Source organism: Mastomys coucha, unplaced genomic scaffold (assembly GCF_008632895.1).
Source record: "Mastomys coucha isolate ucsf_1 unplaced genomic scaffold, UCSF_Mcou_1 pScaffold2, whole genome shotgun sequence".
Lineage (NCBI taxonomy): Eukaryota > Metazoa > Chordata > Mammalia > Rodentia > Muridae > Mastomys > Mastomys coucha.
Window position 1 is genome coordinate 1 of NW_022196902.1, and position 18,913 is coordinate 18,913.

An 18,913-nucleotide genomic window follows, 5' to 3' on the forward strand; every position below is an offset into this window, starting at 1 on the left:
GACTCTCATCAGATCAGTTTTAGTTGCTAGAAAGATGCTCACTGGGTAACTGGCACTGCCTATGCCAACATGGGAAGCAGAATTCCCATTCCCAAGTACCCAGTGGGATATCTATTGCAAGTCCTCTGCAGAACAACCCTACCAAGAACCAGAAGAGAGCTCAGACTGCTCCTTACCTCCTTGGGGACAATAGTTCCGCTTCACACATATGTAAATGCAAATGCAAAAAATAAAGACTATTAAGATGAGTCCCACGGGGAAAAATACTTCCTTATAAGGAAAGTGGCTCATACTTGGAAGCTGTGTAGTTGATGTAGGTTGGGTGATATTGGGGGGTGATATTGATGTTGATCCTTAAAAAAAGATAGGAAAGTTCTTGATAAAGTTAAAAACACACCTCCATCAGCCCCTTCTCTCCGCAGGCAGCCACGAGAGACTCACATGTAAGAACTATTTTACAAAGTCCTGAGTAGAGAGAGGAGTGGAGTTGTTTATAGGATATCTTGGCAGAGCTTATTTCATTACAAAAAGAAGTTAATGTCTATCAAACCACCACAAAATTTGATGGATGTACTGTGGATATCACTTTCTGGATGCTGGGAAAATTGATGGTGTTTAACTGTGCCAGAATAATGTAATATATCCCTCAGGAGTGATGGTGGAGTGGGTGGAAGGGCAGCTCTACCTGAGGATGAAAAAGCAGGACGTTTACAGTGATGCAGACAGACTTGGGGCTCATTAGCAGGCCATATAGAGCCTGGACAACTGGTTAACAGGGGATGAGAAACACTAGGGTGTGAGATGGAATGAGGATTCCTCAAATTCATGGCTCCCTAGCCAGGAACACTACTCAGACATCACTCATGCAGACTATCAAATTATCAGAAGTGCCTTCTGATAATCTAGGTAATACCTACTTGGCTTTTCCTTGTGCTGCTTTAAGAATTCATTGAGTTTCTGACTGCATTCTGCTATGGAGAAGTTAAGATGTTTCATTAAATTCCTATCATATTTCCATTCATTCATGATATCTCCTATTACATCATTAGTCGGTCTCCAGCTCATATTCATGTGTCCAAGATGAAGAAGTACTTTTCACTGATGTTGAATAGCCAGCGGGCGCTAATGATTTGTTTCTGGCTTTGCTGACAAAGCATGGTGGCCTGTAAATGGGGGTAACCTGCAAGTTAATAAGAAAACCATCATTCTTCACTTCTGATCTATCCATTACCCCCTCAACAGTCAAGTCTTTCTCCACAAGCTTATGTGTCAGTATCATTTCCACATGACTTGTTCTTGTTACTCATTGTTTACCCTGTGCCTGCAAGCTACCACAAATGCTCAGCTCCTTCACACAAATAAAGTCACCATTGAATTCTTGCATGTGCTCTGCCCATCCTCTCTTGACAATGTCTCTGCCTCTGTATTCTATCTCACACTTACCACTGGTCTTCTGAATGTCCTCTTTGATGTTAGACACCTTGTCCCTTAACTCCTGGCCCAAAGCTGTCAAATGTTGGGTCAAACACATCTGCAGTTCAGTGGCATTTGCCATCTTGCCCTGGTTACCCGAAGGCGTGGTCTTGTTTACATTATTAAAATGAAGGAAAGACATTCCATCTACTGAGCACTGTCCTTCACACCAGAGATGTTCTGCTGAGGTAGGAGACTTGATGGTCAAGTTGCAACTAAGAGAGTGTTCATCTGTGAGAGAAATATGCAGATGAGTTCCAAAGTGTGACAAGAAAGCCATAGGACTCATGTTTTCTGTAATCCCAAGTATTCTTCGGAAGGGCAAAGGTCAGGAAGAGAAGACTCTATTCAGGATGTCCACCAGTTCTGCATCCTCTTTTCTGTGCAATCATTGACTGTCTTAGGTTGGTAGGACTCCTCAGATACACACCATGTTACCTGGAGGACTTATCTCAAAAGTACTTTTAGTGACTTTAATCAAGTGCTGAGGTATAAAGTGTATCAGATATTATCTGTGTTTTAGGGTCTTAGATCTAGCTGAACACATAGAGGGAAAGGAGGCATCATAGAACACATGGTAAATTCAACATGGAGCCTGGTGTTCAGGAAAGCTCCTGGAGTAATGCTGCAGCTTGGCATAGAAAGGGACCTGCCTTCTGTGAGCTCAGCGCTCACCCCCATTCCCACTGGACCCCTTCACACATCAATGTTGGGCATCAGATACGGGTTCTCTCATGTTAAAGCCCATACCTAACTCATCCTTATGGAGAGATCTCTGCCTGTCTGTGACCTCCATGAAACCCCATTCTCCTACCCTTCTCTCTGTTTTGATTCATTACTGCCCCGTCACTCCCGAATGGATCCTCAGATGCTACTTTGAATGTCTGATCCAGTGGTTTAAAGGACAGTGTCCTCCACAGACTCAGGTGTTTGCCTCCTAGTTCACCAGTCACATCCAAACACTAGGCAGCTGTTTGCATAGGATTAGGAGGTATGACCTTGCTTCAGAAAGTGTATCATTGAGGGTGTGGCTGTGAATCCAAAAACCTCTTCAATTCCCATTTCTCTATCTCTGCATCTTGCTTGAGGTTTATGATACAGGCTCTCAGCTTGCTGTTCCAGCCATCACGCTTGCCTGCTACCTTGCTCCCTGCTGTGATGGTGATGGACTCTTGCCCCTTTGAAGCTAAAAACCCACAACACCTTCCTTCTCTATGGGCCCTTGGTTCTGGTGTTTTATTGTAGCAATAGAAAATAACTAATACAGCAATTATGTCAAGATCCAAGTCTTTGGAGTCCAGATTGTTGCAGTAGTGCATGCTCATCTCTGTTCTTATAGCTTGAAGGCAGCCAAAGGTAACACACCCATGAAGAGCAAGTCTTGTCCCTGCTCCCCCACCCCCAGAGTCCTGTGAACCAGTACAATCAGTCACCCTGAGGCTTTGGTTCTTGGAAATGGCCATGGTTGGAATGCATGCCAGCTCCTAACTGAAGAATCACCTGGCTTGTGGAGAAGCCAGATGATTGTGAGTCTTACCTCATCTAGAGAAAGTGACTAAGGTCAGTTAAGTAAGCTGCCGACAACTCTCTCTCAGCAAGCACCTCAGGCTTCAAGGAGAGACCTCCATGCTCCATGGAAGCCTAGGAATCTATTGGGCAGCCATGGAGAGATAAGAGGTCTTAAACCCAGGACCTCCTCCTGCCATTTCTAACTGACCCAGAAGTCACAGAACTCACTGCTGCATGAGAAAGATCCAGCTTTCACAGTGCTCTTGAAGACACTCTGAGGGGATGGGCACCAATACTGCTCCATGAGAAACACCCTGATCTGGGTTTGAGGACAAATCTGCTACACATACAGTAAAGCTTGCTAGATTGAAATACAAAATTAGTAACTGTCATTTATAAAAACAAAAGAACCCACTCCTTCCCAATGAACAGCATTATCTGATGCCATCTACCAAGGAGGTAGATTACAAAGCATTGGGAGCAAGGGCTGAAACTTCCAACTTCCATAGGTCCCCATCCAGTACCATCACCAGGGTCCTCCATAGAGGACAAGACTTTCCAGCCCCTGATTCGCTGAGGTCTCCTCAGGTATGAACACAGATTGCTCCCTGATGGGGTAAAAGGCATTCTGTGGTTGGGAAAGTGGGGAAGGCTAGATGGGCAGGGAAGGGTGGTGGCTGATGAGCCATGTGGCCATTGAAGCTGAGCCTGGTATCACACACCTGTAATCCTTACATTTGAAAGAAAAGGAGAGAAAGGATTGCATCAGATTCTAGTGTGCGGATAGTGTGAAACCTTAAAACATTCAAAAGAAGGAGGGGGCAGTGGCACTGGTTCATTACAGTCTGAGTGGGACCCTGAGTAGACCTTGGGCGCTAGGTCTGCACCCAATCCCACAGCACTCAGAGGAACCTGGAAGCCCAGGTTCTCTAACATGCCCAGGATCATAGGTGAGGAGGCCACAACACCTGCCCCAAACTGGGAGTAACTGGGAATCCCAGGGATCCAGGGACGCCGGAACCCCCATCCGGCCAGTGGCATGAGTTACTTCCGGTCTGAGCCAGTGCCCTGAGCAGACCTGGATGTCAGCTCCGCAACAAGTCCCACAACACGCAGAGGAAGCTTGACTCCCAGGAGCTCTTACACCCAGGATATCTGGATCACAGGATCACAGAAACAGCTGGATTCTGAGGAGTTCTGACACACTCAAGATAACAGGAGGGACAGGCTCCAGTCAGAGACAGTGAGTACAGATAGCACTACAGATAACCAGATAACCAGATAGCAAGAGGTGAGCTCAAGAACATAAGCAACATAAACCACGGTTACTTGACATCATCAGAACCCAGTTCTCCCACTATAGCAAGTCCTGGATAGCCCATCACACACAGGAAAAGCAAGATTCAGATCTAAAATCACTTCTCATATGATGATAGAGGACTTTATGAAGGACATAAATAACTCCCTTAAAGAAATACAGGAGAACACAGACAGGTAGAAGCCTTTAAAGAGGAAACATAAAAATCCCTTAAAGAATTACAAGAATACAACCAAACAGGTGAAGGAGTTGAACAAAACCATCCAGGATCTAAAAATGGAAGCAGAAACAATAAAGAATTCACAAAGGGAGATTACCCTGGAGATAGAAAGTGATGAGGAGTCAGAGATGCAAGCATCACCAACAGAATACAAGAGATAGAAGAGAGAATCTCAGGTGCAGAAGATACAATAGAAAACATTGACACCACAGTCAAAGAAAATGCAAAAAGCCAAAGCAGTAGACAGCAGGAAATAATCAAACTCAGAACTGAAATCAACCAAGTAGAAACAAAAAGAACTATACAAAGAATCAGCAAAACTAGGAATTGGTTCTTTGAGAAAATCAACAAGATAGATAAACCCTTAACCAGACTAACCAAATGGCATGGAGACACTATCCAAATTAACAAAATCAGAACTGAAAAGGGAGACATAACAACAGAAACTGAGGAAATGCAAAAAATCATTAGTTCGTAGCACAAAAGCCTATACTCAACAACACTGGAAAATCTTGATGAAATGGACAATTTTCTAGACAGATACCAGGTACCAAAGTTAAATTAGGATCAGATAAACCATCTAAACAGTTCAAAAACCCTAAAGAAATAGCAGCAGTTAATAAAAGTCTCTCAACCAAAAAAAAAAAAAAAAAAGCCAAGTTTTTTCTTTGTTTTGTTGTTTTTTTTGGATCAGATGGTTTTAATGCAGAATTCTATTCAAAGAAGACCTAATACAAATTCTCTTCAAACTATTCCACAAAATAGAAAGAAAAGGAACACTACCCTATTCTTTCTATGAAGCCACAGTTGCACTTATACCTAAGCCACACAAAGACCCAACAAAGAAAGAGACCTTCAGACTAATTTCCCTTATGAATATAGATGCAAAAATATTCAATAAAATTCTTGCAAACCAAATCCAAGGACACATCAAAATGATCATCCATCATAATCAAGTAGGCTTCATCCCAGGGATGCAGGGATGGTTCAATATACGGAAATCCATCAACGTAATCCACTATATAAACAAATTCAAAGAAAAAAACCATATGATCATCTCGTTAGATGCTGAGAAAGCATTTGACAAAAATCCAACATTCCTTCATGATAAAAGTCTTGGAAAGATCAGGAATTCAAAGCCCATATATAAACATAGTAAAAGCAATATACAGCAAACAAGTAGCCAACATCATACTAAATGGAGAGAAACTTGAAGCAATCCCACTGAAATCAGGGACTAGACAAGGCTGCCCAACCTCTCTACCTATTCAATATTGTACTTGAAGTCTTAGCCAGAGCAATTAGACAATAAAAGGAGATCAAAGGGATACAAATTGAAAAGGAAGAAGTCAAATTATTACTATTTGCTGATGACATGATAGTATACTTAAGTGACCCCAAAAACTCCACCAGAGAACTCCTACAGCTGATAAACAACTTCAGCAAAGTAGCTGGATATAAAATTAACTCAAACAAATCAATGACCTTCCTCTGCAGAAAGGATAAACAGGCTGAGAAAGAAATTAGAGAAACAACACCCTTCACAATAGTCACAAATAATATAAAATACCTTGGTGTGACTCTAACTAAGCAAGTAAAAGATCTGTATGACAAGAACTTCAAGTCTCTGAAGAAGGAAATTGAAGATGATCTCAGAAGATGGAAATATCTCCCATGCTCATAGACAGGCAGATTAATATAGTAAAAATGACCATCAAAATTCCAACTCAATTCTTCACAGACTTGGAAAGAGCAATTTGCAAATTCATCTGGAATAACAAAAAAACTAGGATAATGAAAACTATTCTCAACAATAAAAGAAGTTGTGGTGGAATCATCTTCCCTGACCCTAAGCTTTACCACAGAGCAATTGCAATAAAAAATGCATGATATTGGCACAGTGACAGGCAGGTGGATTAATGGGATAGAATTAACAACCCAGAAATGAACCCACATACCTACGGTCACTAGATCTTTGAAAAAGGAGCTAAAACCATCCAGTGGAAAAAAGACAGCATTTTGAACAAATGCTGGATCAACTAGCAGTAAGCATGTAGAAGAATGTAAATTAAGCCATTCCTATCTCTTTGTACAAGGCTCAAGTCCAAGTGGATCAAGGACCTCCACATAAAAATAGATACACTGATACTAATAAAAAAGTAAGTGGGGAAGAGCCTTGAGCATGTGGGCACAGGGGAAAATTTTCTGAACAAAACACCAGTACCTTACACTCTAAGATCAAGAATTGACAAATAGGGCCTCACTAAATTGCAAAGCTTCTGTAAGGCAAAGGACAAAATGGCAAATCAACAGATTGGGGAAAAATCTTTACCAATCCTATATCTGATAGAGGGCTAATATCTAATATATATAAAGAACTCAAGAAGTTAGACTACAGAGAAACAAATAACCCTATTAAAAAATGGGGTACAGAGCTAAAGAAAGAATTCTCAACTGATGACTACTGAATGGCTGAGAAGCACCTAAAAAATGTTCAACATTCTTAGCCATCAGGGAAATGCAAATCAAAACAACCCTGAGATTCCACCTCACACCAGTCAAAATGGTTAAGATCAAAACTCAGGTGACAGCTGACACTGGCAAGGTTGTGGAGAAAGAGGAACACTCCTTCATTGCTGGTGGGATTGCAAGCTGGTACAACCACTCTGAAAATCAGTTTGGCGGTTCATCCGGAAATTGGACATAGTTCTACCAGAGGACCCAGCTATACCACTCCTGGGCATATACCCAGAAGATATCCCAACATGTAAGAAGGACACATGCTCAACTATGTTCATAGCAATCTTATTTATAATAGCCAGAAACTGGAAACAACCCAGATGTCCCTCAACAGAGGAATGGATACAGAAAATGTGGTACATCTACACAGTGGAGTACTACTCAACTATTAAAAACAATGGCTTTATGAAATTCTTAGGCAAATAGATGGATCTGGAGCATATCATCCTGAGTGAAGTAACCCAATCACAAAAGAATACACATGGTATGCACTCTCTGATAAGTGGATATTAACCCAGAAGCTCAGAATACCCAAGATACAATCCGCAAACCACAAGAAAGTCAAGAAGAAGGAAAACCAAAGTGTGGATACTTCTTAGAAGGGGGAACAAAATACCCATGGAAGGAATTGCAGACACAAAGTATGAAACAGAGACTGAAAGAATGACAATCCAGAGACTGCTCCACCTGGGAATCCTTCCCTTATTCAATCACCAAATCCAGGCACTATTGTGGATGCCAGCAAGTACTGGCTGTCAGGAGCCTGATATAGGTGTCTCCTGAGAAGCTCTGACAGTGCCTGACTAATACAGAAGTAGAGGCTCACAGCCATCCATTGGACTGAGCACAAGGTCCCCATTGAAGGAGCAAGAGAAAGGACCCAAGGAGCTGAAGAGGTTTGCAGCCCCTTAGGACAAACAACAGTATGAACTAACTAGTACCCTCAGAGCTCCCAGGGACCAAACCACCAACCAAAGAGTACACATGGTGAGATTCATGGCTCCAGCAGCATATGTATAGCAGAGGATGACCTAGCATCAAGGTGAGGAGAGGCCCTTGGCCCTGTGAAGGTTTTATAATGCCCCAGTGCAGGGGAATTCCAGGGCCAGGAATCAGGAGAGTGTGGGTTGGTGAGCCGGAGGGGGAAGGGAACAGGGTGTTTTGTTTTGTTTTTTTCCAGAGGGGAAAACAGGAAAGGAGATATAATTTGAAATGTAAATAAAGAAAATATCCAATAAAAAGAAAGAAAAAATGACTAAGAAAAAAAAGGATAGAGGGGGTAAAGACAGAGAGTGGTGGTGGCTGCCTTGTCCCTGGAAGCATCTGTTGTGATCTCCTGGAAAAGTACCATAGGAAGGTGGGAAGAAAGGTCAAATACATACCCAGTCCTGGTGACTGGGTTTTAGGCTTCCTACAGACCCAGATGGTGCTGAGGGCATCACCAGGTGCTCCTTCTGCCCCCTGGGCTCTTCATTCCTGCCCTGCCCTCACACTGTAACTTCACCCTTAACTTCCTCAATCACTGAAGCCTGGGACTGGGAGAGCCAGGGTTCCAGTCTCTGTGTGCTGGACTGAGGAAAGGGACGCACGCCCTGGAGAGCTTCTGGTACCCCAGGCCTGGGAACTTCCTGACTTAAGCCACATCCTGTGCCATGTACCAACCCTGCTCCATGGAGGCCCTGGGAACTCACCAGCCAGTAGCATGGCATATCCACAGCTCAGTAGAATTGAAAGCCTTTGAATTAGAGAATTATTGTGCTTGGTGGCTGCTGTCTTGGCCATGATTCCTCCTGACAGAGGTAACTGGGGCTGTAGGGAGAATGGAGAAGTTTAGCATGTCCCAGGCTGTGGCCCCAGCTCAGACTGAAGCAAGAGTTCCAAGCACCTGGCTGTGAATTCAGGTCTTGTTACAACTGTGAACAGTCCCATTGTTCAGGGCTTTTCAATCCCTCCAGGGGATTCCAGGCAGGCTTCTGACCTCTGCATACATGGGCCCTTCTTCCTCTCACTCACCAACAGTTGCTCCCTCAGGGGCTCTTGGCAACAATGTCAGGAAAGGCTGTTGGCTTCCAGCACCAACATTAAAGAAAGGGTTCTTCTGGAAATAGGAGTTAGAAATAGATAGGAAGAGACAGAAGGAGATAGGAGACAGTGGCCACAGAAATACCTACCCACGTGGAAGGGTAAAAATTAGACAGCAGACTTTACTGTTCAGCCATCTTGAATTTAATGCCCATCCTTTGTTCCCCCAACAGGTAAAATATCTGGGGCAAAAACCACTTCCCCCAAAATAAGTCAGTGTGATAGTCCAATCAGAGACTTCCTTGTTACTTTGTGGGGGTGGAGCTTTTGAATGTAACTGGAACCAGGTTGGAGGCATGTCGAATAGCAGGAGATGGGCAGAGAGGTGTGGCTATCCGAGGCAGGTCTCAAACCAGGAGGGTTACAAAAGGCAAAGAAAGAATAAAGTTGGTTCCTTGAGCTGTGGCGGGGCCACGCCCACAGGCATGAGTGCCAAGAGGAGTTCCTGTGATCACCAAATCTTTGCTCTCTAGTCACTTCCCCTGATTCTTCTCTAGCTTCACAAACACCCCCAGTCTCCTCTAGACTATCCTTTCTGGGATCCTCTGAGACCTCCAGGCAGCTCTTCCTTACTTCCCACTGCGCTTCCCCTCTTCTGTCTCATTTCTCCTCCATCATTTGCCCCTTCTCTATCACCCCAAGTCTTTTGTACCCTCAAATATTTGTTGTCCCACTGCCTCCCTTCCCCAACTCTCCTTAGTCCCATCTCCAACTCCTCCTTCTCCCACCCATTTTCTCTGCCCTCAGCTCTTGCCCCAACCCCTAACCCCTCCCCGGCCCCAGCCAATTCCGGTCTCCTGGGGAAGGAAGGCTGGCTGTTTTCTTCTAAGCTCTGTGAGAAGGGAATCTAAGACCTTCTGGAAAGTTCTGCAATGACAGATTCCTTCCAATTAGAAGCAGCTTCTGGGGCCTGAAGTGATGCTCAGAAGTTCAGAGCACACACTGCCCTTTTGGGGGACCCAGGTCTTATTTCCAGCACTCATAGAATGGCTCACAACCTTCTGTGACTGCTGCTCCAGGGGATTCCAGGCAGGCTTCTGCCCTCTGCACACACTGCATACACATGGTGTGGAAACACAGAGAGAAAACACTCATGCAATGAGATAAAAATAAATGAATTTTTTTCCTTCTGTTGTAGATCAAGCTTGTGCATGGGAAATGTCCAGATCCCTGGCAGATCAGGTGTGGATCACTTTTTTTTTTGAGTCTGTTTTGCAGGTGAACTGTATATTTGTAAAGGTGTGTGTGTGTGTGTGTGTGTGTGTGTGTGTGTGTGTGTTTACAGGATAGAGATTAACCTTGTGTGTGGATCCAAGGTTCCATGCACCTTGCTTTAGGTCACAGGGTCTTTTATTATCCTCAGCTCTCTGTGTTGGTGATCATGTCTGCCCAGAGACCCAGGTATGAATCCTATGTGTCCTAGAACTCACTCTGGAAGCATTTCCCAAGAGGTTTCTTTTCTCTTGGGAGTTCCTCTTTGCTGACTTTCCAAATAATTTGTCCACAGCTGTCACATGCATTTATCCACCACTGTTACATCATTTGGTCTGTCTTTGACCTCTGCTTTCTTACTCTGAGACACTCCTTAGTAGCCAAGACTCTCATTTTTCTGGTTCAAGGATACAATTCTAAAAGCTCACTCCTTCTATTCTCTTGATATCATAAAGGACAACACAGTTTTGAGAATTTATTAGAGTTCTCTCTTTTTAATTCTCACACACTGTGTAAACTATTTCTAGACTGAGGTTGTTGATCAAGTCCCTGATTCCAATTCCTTACAAAGATGAAAATATTTCTGTCCCCTTTGTTTTGAAGGTATAATCTCTCAGTGAACCTGGACTTTGGCATTTCAGCTAGATTTGTACTCCATTGAGTTCCCAAAATTTACCTGTCTCTGCCCAACAGTGCTGGGGTTACATACCACCATGCTTGGCTTTTACATGAGTACTGGAGAGCTCACTTCAGGTCCTTGGGCTTGAGCAGCAAGTTCTTTCCCACTGAGTTTTCTGCCTAGCCCTCTTTAAGATTTTGGCTTGCATTTTCCTTGTGATCAGTGACATGTTGGCTGCTCATATATTATTTTGGAGAAATGCCTGGCCTGTTAACATCTATTGTTCATTTAAATAAACCAGTTCACTTTACAGCTGCTGAAGTGTCAGAGTGCTGTATATATTCTACAAGAGACCAAGCTGAGGACACAGCACTGGATGGTAATGAGCTATTTCCCAGTCTCTGTCACTGTGACACAATACCTGATCTTCTGTTCATGGTCCCTTTGCTACTGTGTTCATTCTCAAAATATTTTGAATGCAGCTGAAGAGATGGTTCAGCCATTAAGAACACTTGCTCTGGCAAAAGACTCTGCTTCAAGACCCAGTAATCACGTGATGGCTGACAACCATAGACAACAATGTGGGGCACAGGCACACATATGAGCAAAACACTCATATACATACAATAAAATAAATACACATAAAAATTAAGAAATATTTTTAGTATATGGAGGCTTTAATATTTCAGTGTGAGCTTGCATACTTGTCATTGTTTCTCTATGGGGAATACAATTGAGATTTTAAGAGAGATCACACAAACTCTGTAGGTCATTTTGATTAGTGTGAATATTTTAGTTCTTTCAATCAGTGACCACAGGTCTGTTTCTGAATATTTGTGACCTTTGCAGTCTCTTTCATGTCTCTACAGTTCTCCATCTCAGATCTTTCACCCCTTGGCTGAGATGTTTGCTCTTGCTGACAGTGAAGCAGTTCTCTGAATTTGATTTTCACATCATAGTTGTTAGTGTGTACAAAGACAACTGAGAGTTTTGTATGCTTCCTGATGTTATTTTATCCTATATGTTTATACTCAGTTGGTTACTCCTAAGATCATTTGCTGGACTGTTCAGTGCTTTCTAAGTTTACTGCATGTCCAGTCTGGAAGCATTTTAGTTTGTTTTAGTCCCAATTAGCTAGGACCGCTAGTACCATACTGAGCACAGGCTGTGAGAGTGCACACTTGTCTGGTTTCAGCCTCACTGTTAACTGTGCTGTTAGGGCTTTTGTCATGGAATATTTTGGTTTCTTAGCTATGATGATTGAGAGTTTTGCAGGCATAGTAGCATGGACTGGCATTTGTGTTCCCTTAGGGTCTGCATGGAGGGGCCCTCTAGAATATACCAGAGACCTGGGAGGTGAGAGGCCCCCGGAACTCAAAGGGAGAGACCCCTTTGATGAAATGTCCAATGGTGAGGAGAGGGAACTTGTAGAGTCCATCTCCAGTAGAAAGACAGTGCATCAAGGGGAGGGATAATCCTGTACCAATTTCTGTTCTAGTTGAGGTTACTATTGCTGTGATGAAACACCATGACAAAAGCAAGTTGGGAATGCAAAGTTTCATTTGGCTTAGACTTCCACGTCATAATCTATCACTGAAGCAAGTCAGGACAGGACCTCAAGCAGAAACTAAAACAGAGGCCAAAGTTCAGGAGAGGGCTGAAGAGGAGTGCGGCTTACTCCCTTGCTCTCCTTTGCGAACTCAGTCTGCTTTCTTACAGAACCCAGGACCACCATTCCAATGAGGGCCTGACCAACAATTTTCTGGGCCCTTCCACATCAATTATTAAATTAGTCAATGCCTTATAGGATCGCCTTCCATTCAATACTATAACAGCATTATTTTTCAGGAGAAGCTCCCTCCACTCTAGCAAGTCCATCTTGTGAGCAACTGACATAAAACTCAGCAGCACACCCTCAGAGCTGACTTGTGGTCCGTTTCAGATTGCAAGTGTCCAGAGTACATGTTTGATGTCAGTCTGCCAATCCATCTGCTCAGTTCATCTCTTCAGTGAAACTGAGTTTCTGTGCAGTGTTCCGGGAGAGTTCTTCTCTTAGGATGCCCAGAAAGGAGCCATGGTTCATGAGCAATGGTAGAGAGACTGGATCTGGCAGCCCAGTGGACACTTTCAGGCTCAAGGTTATATCTCAAGTGGAGCCAACTCTGTCTGTTGGCCATAGTGCCTTCTAACTCACCACAGGATGTATTCCCAAAAACTGGCTCCATTTGATGCTCAGACTATCCTACAGAAAACACTTATTTTCTTTGTAACACAGTTTTTCTTTAGAACCCATTCTCAAACTCAGAGAACTGGCTTGCTGATGGCACACCATCTGTATCTGCAATCACACCTTTCCATGATGATTCAGGCAAGGATTCTGTGATCCTTATAGCTAAGCCTTCCTGGCTGTGTGACAGGATCCTCAGGTGTGAGAGGCCTCCCCTGTGCACCCCAGCAGATCCTCCCACCAAACCCTGCTCAAACTCAGGCTTCTTTGCAGCCAGCCTCCCTCTGCTTGACACTTGTTTCCAGTCCACCACCCTCTTACCTCCTTTGTTTTTCTCCTTCCCCTCAGCCTCAGCCTGCAGGGTCCTCTCATATGCTCCTTTTGCTGCTTAGATGTAGGCTTTCCCTCACCCTTACTGCAGAACATTGTACAGGAACTTGGGGAACAATTAGAAGCTGTCCTTCTCCCCTCAAACATCTCCTGCCAATACTAAAGGAGCTTTATTTTCTAACCCAAGTCACCCTAAGAAGCTTCACTTTGTTCCTTGACTTCACTGTCACCTCCTTTTAAGGTTCTACTTGAGCTCTGTGCCTGAGTTCCCTATGTTCCACTTTGTCCCTATTGAGGGTGCACTTTGATGAAAATGGTATATGGTCTTCATGTTTTCTATTACAGTGCTGAGATTTGCTTCCATGTGTAAAAAGGGAAAACTATCCCTTAAGTGGGTAAAAAACACTTTTTTCTGGAGACCAACTTGAAAGACCATGGCCAGTCTATCAGGGTGACCACAGATTTAGGTTACCCTCCATTTTACCTGGCAGCAATTTATGAACTTTTAATAGAAAGACACAAGGAAGTCATGAATCAATTACCTTTGTAGTACATAGGTGGGTACATCAGGCAGATGGGTTATAGCCAGGCTGGGAAACTCCAACTGTGGGCCTCAGACGTTATCTAATAAAATCCTTAGCTATTGGGTTAGGGAAATCTGGAAGGTCTATTCATGAACTATAAGGATGTATCTCGTAGCCACTAGAATGTTATGTTATATAAGGAGGAAGGCAATAAGTGGACCCTAAGCAGGCTAACGATGGCCCAAGACAATATATCTTGAGACCTATGGCATTCAGCTTCTCACATCATTGAAGATCTACTTAGTCAAGTAAGTTTTGTAGGTTGAGGTCTTTCTGTGAACTCCTGTTCACATGTGAAATGTTTTGAGAGAGAGAAAGTGCACTTATTATGTGTGTATGAGTACTGGTTTGTGGCTAGGCACAGCTGTACCCTCAGTATTTTATCTGATGTATCTGTTTTCCACCTTGAGGTAGATGCTATGTGGGAATGTTTACATGATAATGTCCCTCCCCCAAAGTGTTTAACTAAGGTTAGCTAATAAGGAAGCAAGAGAATATGCAAGCTTAGTTCAAATTTCCTTTAATTCTTGAGATGCAAGCAAATCTAACACATTGCACAGTTCAAATTTGTGAAGAAAAAAGGAAATATCAGCATTATATGACCAATGTAACCAAGTTATTGAGGCTGGATGTGAAAAAGCACATTAGCCAATGACAATGGAAGACTTGATAACGTTGTACATCTAAACTCACTTGTAAAACACAAAACATGCGGAGGTTGCTGTGTTCAGGGTTTTATTACTTCCAGGAGAATAAGAAGCCTAAATTACAGCAGGATTCAATCTGAGGCCCTTATGCCAGGTTATGAAGCCTTAAGTCAGGTTACTTCTACATTTCTGGAATTTCTTGTCCTCCTCAGTCACTATTGTCACACCTCCTGCCTGTCCTGAAACCTCCAAAGGCTGATTTAATCACTGTGGGTTACAATTCTTTATTCCTGCTCACAACGTATTCCTTGTTTTAATTCTGTGGTGTCTCTGGCTGGTCTCACTTAATCTTTCAGTATGATTTATATCCTGTAGATTAGAAGCCACTGAGATGGAAATAGCGTTGTGGTAGAGCTATCTATCACTACCATCCACACCAAACATCTGTCAGCACCAAGGAACACTTGACCTCTGAGTGATGTCAAAATCTGACCTCCAACCTCATGCAACAACCACCCTCCCCCTCTCCAAATTGTAGGTCAATTCCTTCTTAAGTTTTATGGTTTTATGACTCTATGAGAGCTCAGCAGTCATGAACAGGACTCTCAATACCCCATTCTCAGCAATACAGCCCAAAGGAAGGCATCTGCATCATTTATCTATGACATGATCTGCCCAACTTTCAGGGCAACACTACAGACACAAAGAATCCCTCCCTTTAAAATAAAACCAAAATATTCACTTTTAATAACCAGAATCTACTGCTTGGGGTCTCACTCAGCTCTTCATGATACCTCACACAATTAGAAGGCGAATCCTACTCACTCCTGGAAACAAAGGTCAGAACAATAGTTCTATGAAAACTATTAACTAAGAAGATGTGAGCAGTTTCCCTCTTATCTAATAAAATACGAACATAAAAATGGCCCAGAAGACAAGGCCAGGTAATATCACATAGCTAGTATTAAAAATGCCCATTCCCTCTCAGGAATATTGCCTCTGGAGAAGTCACTAACTGTGTTTGGGTCCACAGTGTCTATTTTTTCGTGTGTATATATACACATGTGTGCATGCTCGTTAATATACTCATACGTATGGAGACTACTATGCGTTACCTTTGGATGTCACTCCTCAGGATGCCATGCACACTGTGTTTTGAGGCAGTCTGTCCTGGAACTCACCAATTCAACTACTCTGGCTGATGATGGAGCCATAGAGATGCACTTCTCTCTCACTGTCTCCTGCCCTGGGATTACAAGAATGTGCCAGCACAGTGTGCATGGGTTCTGAGGAGGGAACTCAGGTGCTCATGCTTGTAAGGGGCAAGCATTATATGACAGAGCTGTCTCGTTGTTGCTTGTTCCTTACCAAAATGTATATATAATTTTCAGTTGCTGAATGTAACATTTCTATGTCTATACCATGCGCCCAGTAGTTCCTGGCATGGCAGTGCCGACTAGTCTAGGACTGTTATTGTCACGTGTTCATAATCAGGCTCTGTGGTCCTGTGTGTCCCTAGAGGCATCACCTTCTGAGGATTTAGCTTTTCCTTAGTCTGTTATTCATCTTTCTTATGGACGTTAACATTTTTCTTAGTTTTCTCTCGAACAGTATAAGTTCGTAGTATAGTATAGCGATATACCCATCGTATACATTAACAATCATCGATGTGTGATCTGAGGTTTGCTCCCTTCCTTTCTGCTTTATTATTTATTTTTTTCTAACCCGCTGCTCCTGAGAAGCTGGACAGAAGGCTCCCCTGTTCTTAACACACTGTTCAGATCTCGCCCTTAACAGTGTGAGGTTACACTGTGGTGTGAAACAGGCACTGGGCCAAGCTTAATCTCTGTTGACCAGGGTTTGGTGGGGATGGTGAATTTCTTTCAACATTTCATTTGTTTAAAACCAGTGTGTATTTCTGATTTCACTGCCACTGGACAGTTTACTCACTAGACGATTATAATATTGTGAGTGAAATCCTGAGTCAGTGAACTATCCCAGGAAGTCAGGTGCTCACATATATGTCTAAATTATCCAGCTCCATCCAATTCACTGACTTGAATTGACATGTAGTCCTAATTACCTTTGATGACTGGCCAGTCCCTTGCTCTTTTACTCTAGTCTGAAATACTATATAAACTCTCAGATTACACATTATACATCACACAGTTATCATATGTACTTAGATCACAGAATGACATTAAAGAGTGAAAGAGTTGCCAGTAGAGTTCACAAAGACCAGAGTAGAGGCAGAGACAGACTCAGTGCAGGTGGGTAGAGGAGCTGTCAAGGAAGCTAGTGGAGAGCTGCAGGGCTGCAGGGCTGCACCAGACCTCAGGACTGAGTGAACTGCAGAGGTGAGGTGCAACATCCCAGGATCCAGCAGGTGAGAGGCAGACCCACATTGCATGGAGCAGCAGATGAACTGTCAGACAGTGATTAAAGTAGGAGGCGTTAGCTGTGTGGACGGAGCTGAAGCCTTAAGATGGTCAGGAGTTCTCTGCCTGCACATTCCTTGACACACAAACAGACAGATGGCAAGTTTGTGGGGACCATGACCATAGCAAGGTTAGGTGGCCTCTTCAGAAGTCATGGGGAAGGTGAGATAAATCCTTAGAGTTGTTTCTCTGATATTGTTTGATATGCACATATGCTCACTGCTTCCAACCTATCTTGATAAGAGTACAGGTGACATATTTTTACTTTGGGGATTAAAGTAATTATCAGCCTTTCTATCATGGATGGTTCTGGGCTGACATGTGTCTGTGTAGAAAATGAGGTGTCATGTTACCCAACATCTGCATTGCACTCAGAAGGGAGCCAACTGCTGACTGTAAAACAGAGTCACCCAGTGCAAGTCCTGTTTTTTACACTGAGGAGTAATTTAGAGCCACTCCCAGCTTGATCCCCACAATGCTATCATGTAAGAGTGAGAAAGAAAAAGGAACAGAGTAAGAGAAAGTCCCTAAGGCAACAGCCTAGTGCACTCTGATGCCCTGGTGCATGAGGCTCTGACAGCCACCAGTCTCATGGGTTCCCACCAGTCTGGTCTGAAGTCAACAGCACAGATTTCTGAGATGTCATCAGAAATATGTTTCCTTTGCTGGAGAAGACACAGGAATATGTTGAAGAGTCACCCAATTATAGCTGGAGATGAGGACTGCAGAGGAAGAGGGGCAGCAGAGAGCACCTAGGAAAAAAAGGAGTGGATTACTGGGTGCTCCTGGGCATCAGCTGCAGCACCCCACTCTACTTCTTTTCTCAGACACTCCCCAACATCACAGACCATGCAACTCAGTTATCCAATTCTTTTCTCTTTCATTTTTTCCTTCTAGATCTTTCAACACTCTAAGCTCTCATATGATAATAGTTCAGATGTTTCTCAAGTTGTAAGTGTAGTGAAACAAAGACTGTGAATAAAAAAATAAAAACAGGAAACTTGAAAAATCAGCCAATATGAAAGATTAGCAAAATATAGCAGTGTTTCTGTCTTTGCTGGTCTTTTTCTTTCATGTCTTTGTTCCTTGTGGGAAAAGATTCACTTTATTCCCCAAGCTGGTCTTGATCGTATTATATACTCCACTACACGCTTGAACTCTTGTAGCAATCCTCCTGTTTCACCTTTCCATGAACAAGAATTGTAAGTCTGACAAAATATATCATTAGAGTTAAAAATTTTTATGCAATGTGTTAGCCAAAAATAATTATATTGACTTAAATATCTGATATTTCACCTAACAAAAAATGTATCAAACTTTGCTTATAAGAAAAAAATGTTATAACATTAAATAATTAACAGATTGGCAATCTTCATCCCAAGTCTGTATTTTGACTCTAGACTGTATTTGGCAAATCTAACAATGTCAGTGGTGAGCACTTAGCTCACTTTACCTGCATAGACACAGGTGACTTCAACTTCAGAGGACAGAGACATTGAAATTATAGTTTTACATGCACTACATTGTGGCTAAGAGAAGTGACCAAGTTAAACAAATGGATTTTGTTCTTTTCTTTGATCTTATGACAATACATGACTATGCCACCCAGGCTGACCTTGAACTTGGTGATCCTCCTGCATCAGCCTCCTGAGTGCTGGGACTACAAGACTGCCCCACAGTGCCAACTCCTTGAGTAGTCTGCTCATTCTGATCATTTTGTCCTAAGGGCTGGCC

The 18,913-nt window shown here is 43.0% G+C and overlaps 2 protein-coding genes across 2 annotated transcripts in view; both read right to left on the reverse strand.

Moving 5' to 3' along the window:
• Nucleotides 1-293: 293 nt before the first annotated feature.
• Nucleotides 294-8,822, reverse strand: LOC116097907 (retinoic acid early-inducible protein 1-epsilon-like; the record flags this gene model as incomplete). The annotated part of the gene is given in 5 exon segments (XM_031380738.1): nucleotides 294-353; nucleotides 918-1,070; nucleotides 1,073-1,180; nucleotides 1,444-1,704; nucleotides 8,732-8,822. Coding segments are annotated over 5 exon segments (673 nt in total), but the record flags the coding sequence as incomplete, so codon positions are not given.
• Nucleotides 8,823-17,310: 8,488 nt separating this feature from the next.
• The window catches only part of LOC116097908 (histocompatibility antigen 60b-like), a 13,537-nt gene continuing 11,934 nt past the window's right edge, over nucleotides 17,311-18,913 (reverse strand). Inside the window, exon 5 of the mRNA XM_031380739.1 lies at nucleotides 17,311-17,366. Coding sequence (XP_031236599.1) covers nucleotides 17,311-17,366 — 56 coding nt within the window. The remainder of the gene's footprint in view (nucleotides 17,367-18,913) is intronic.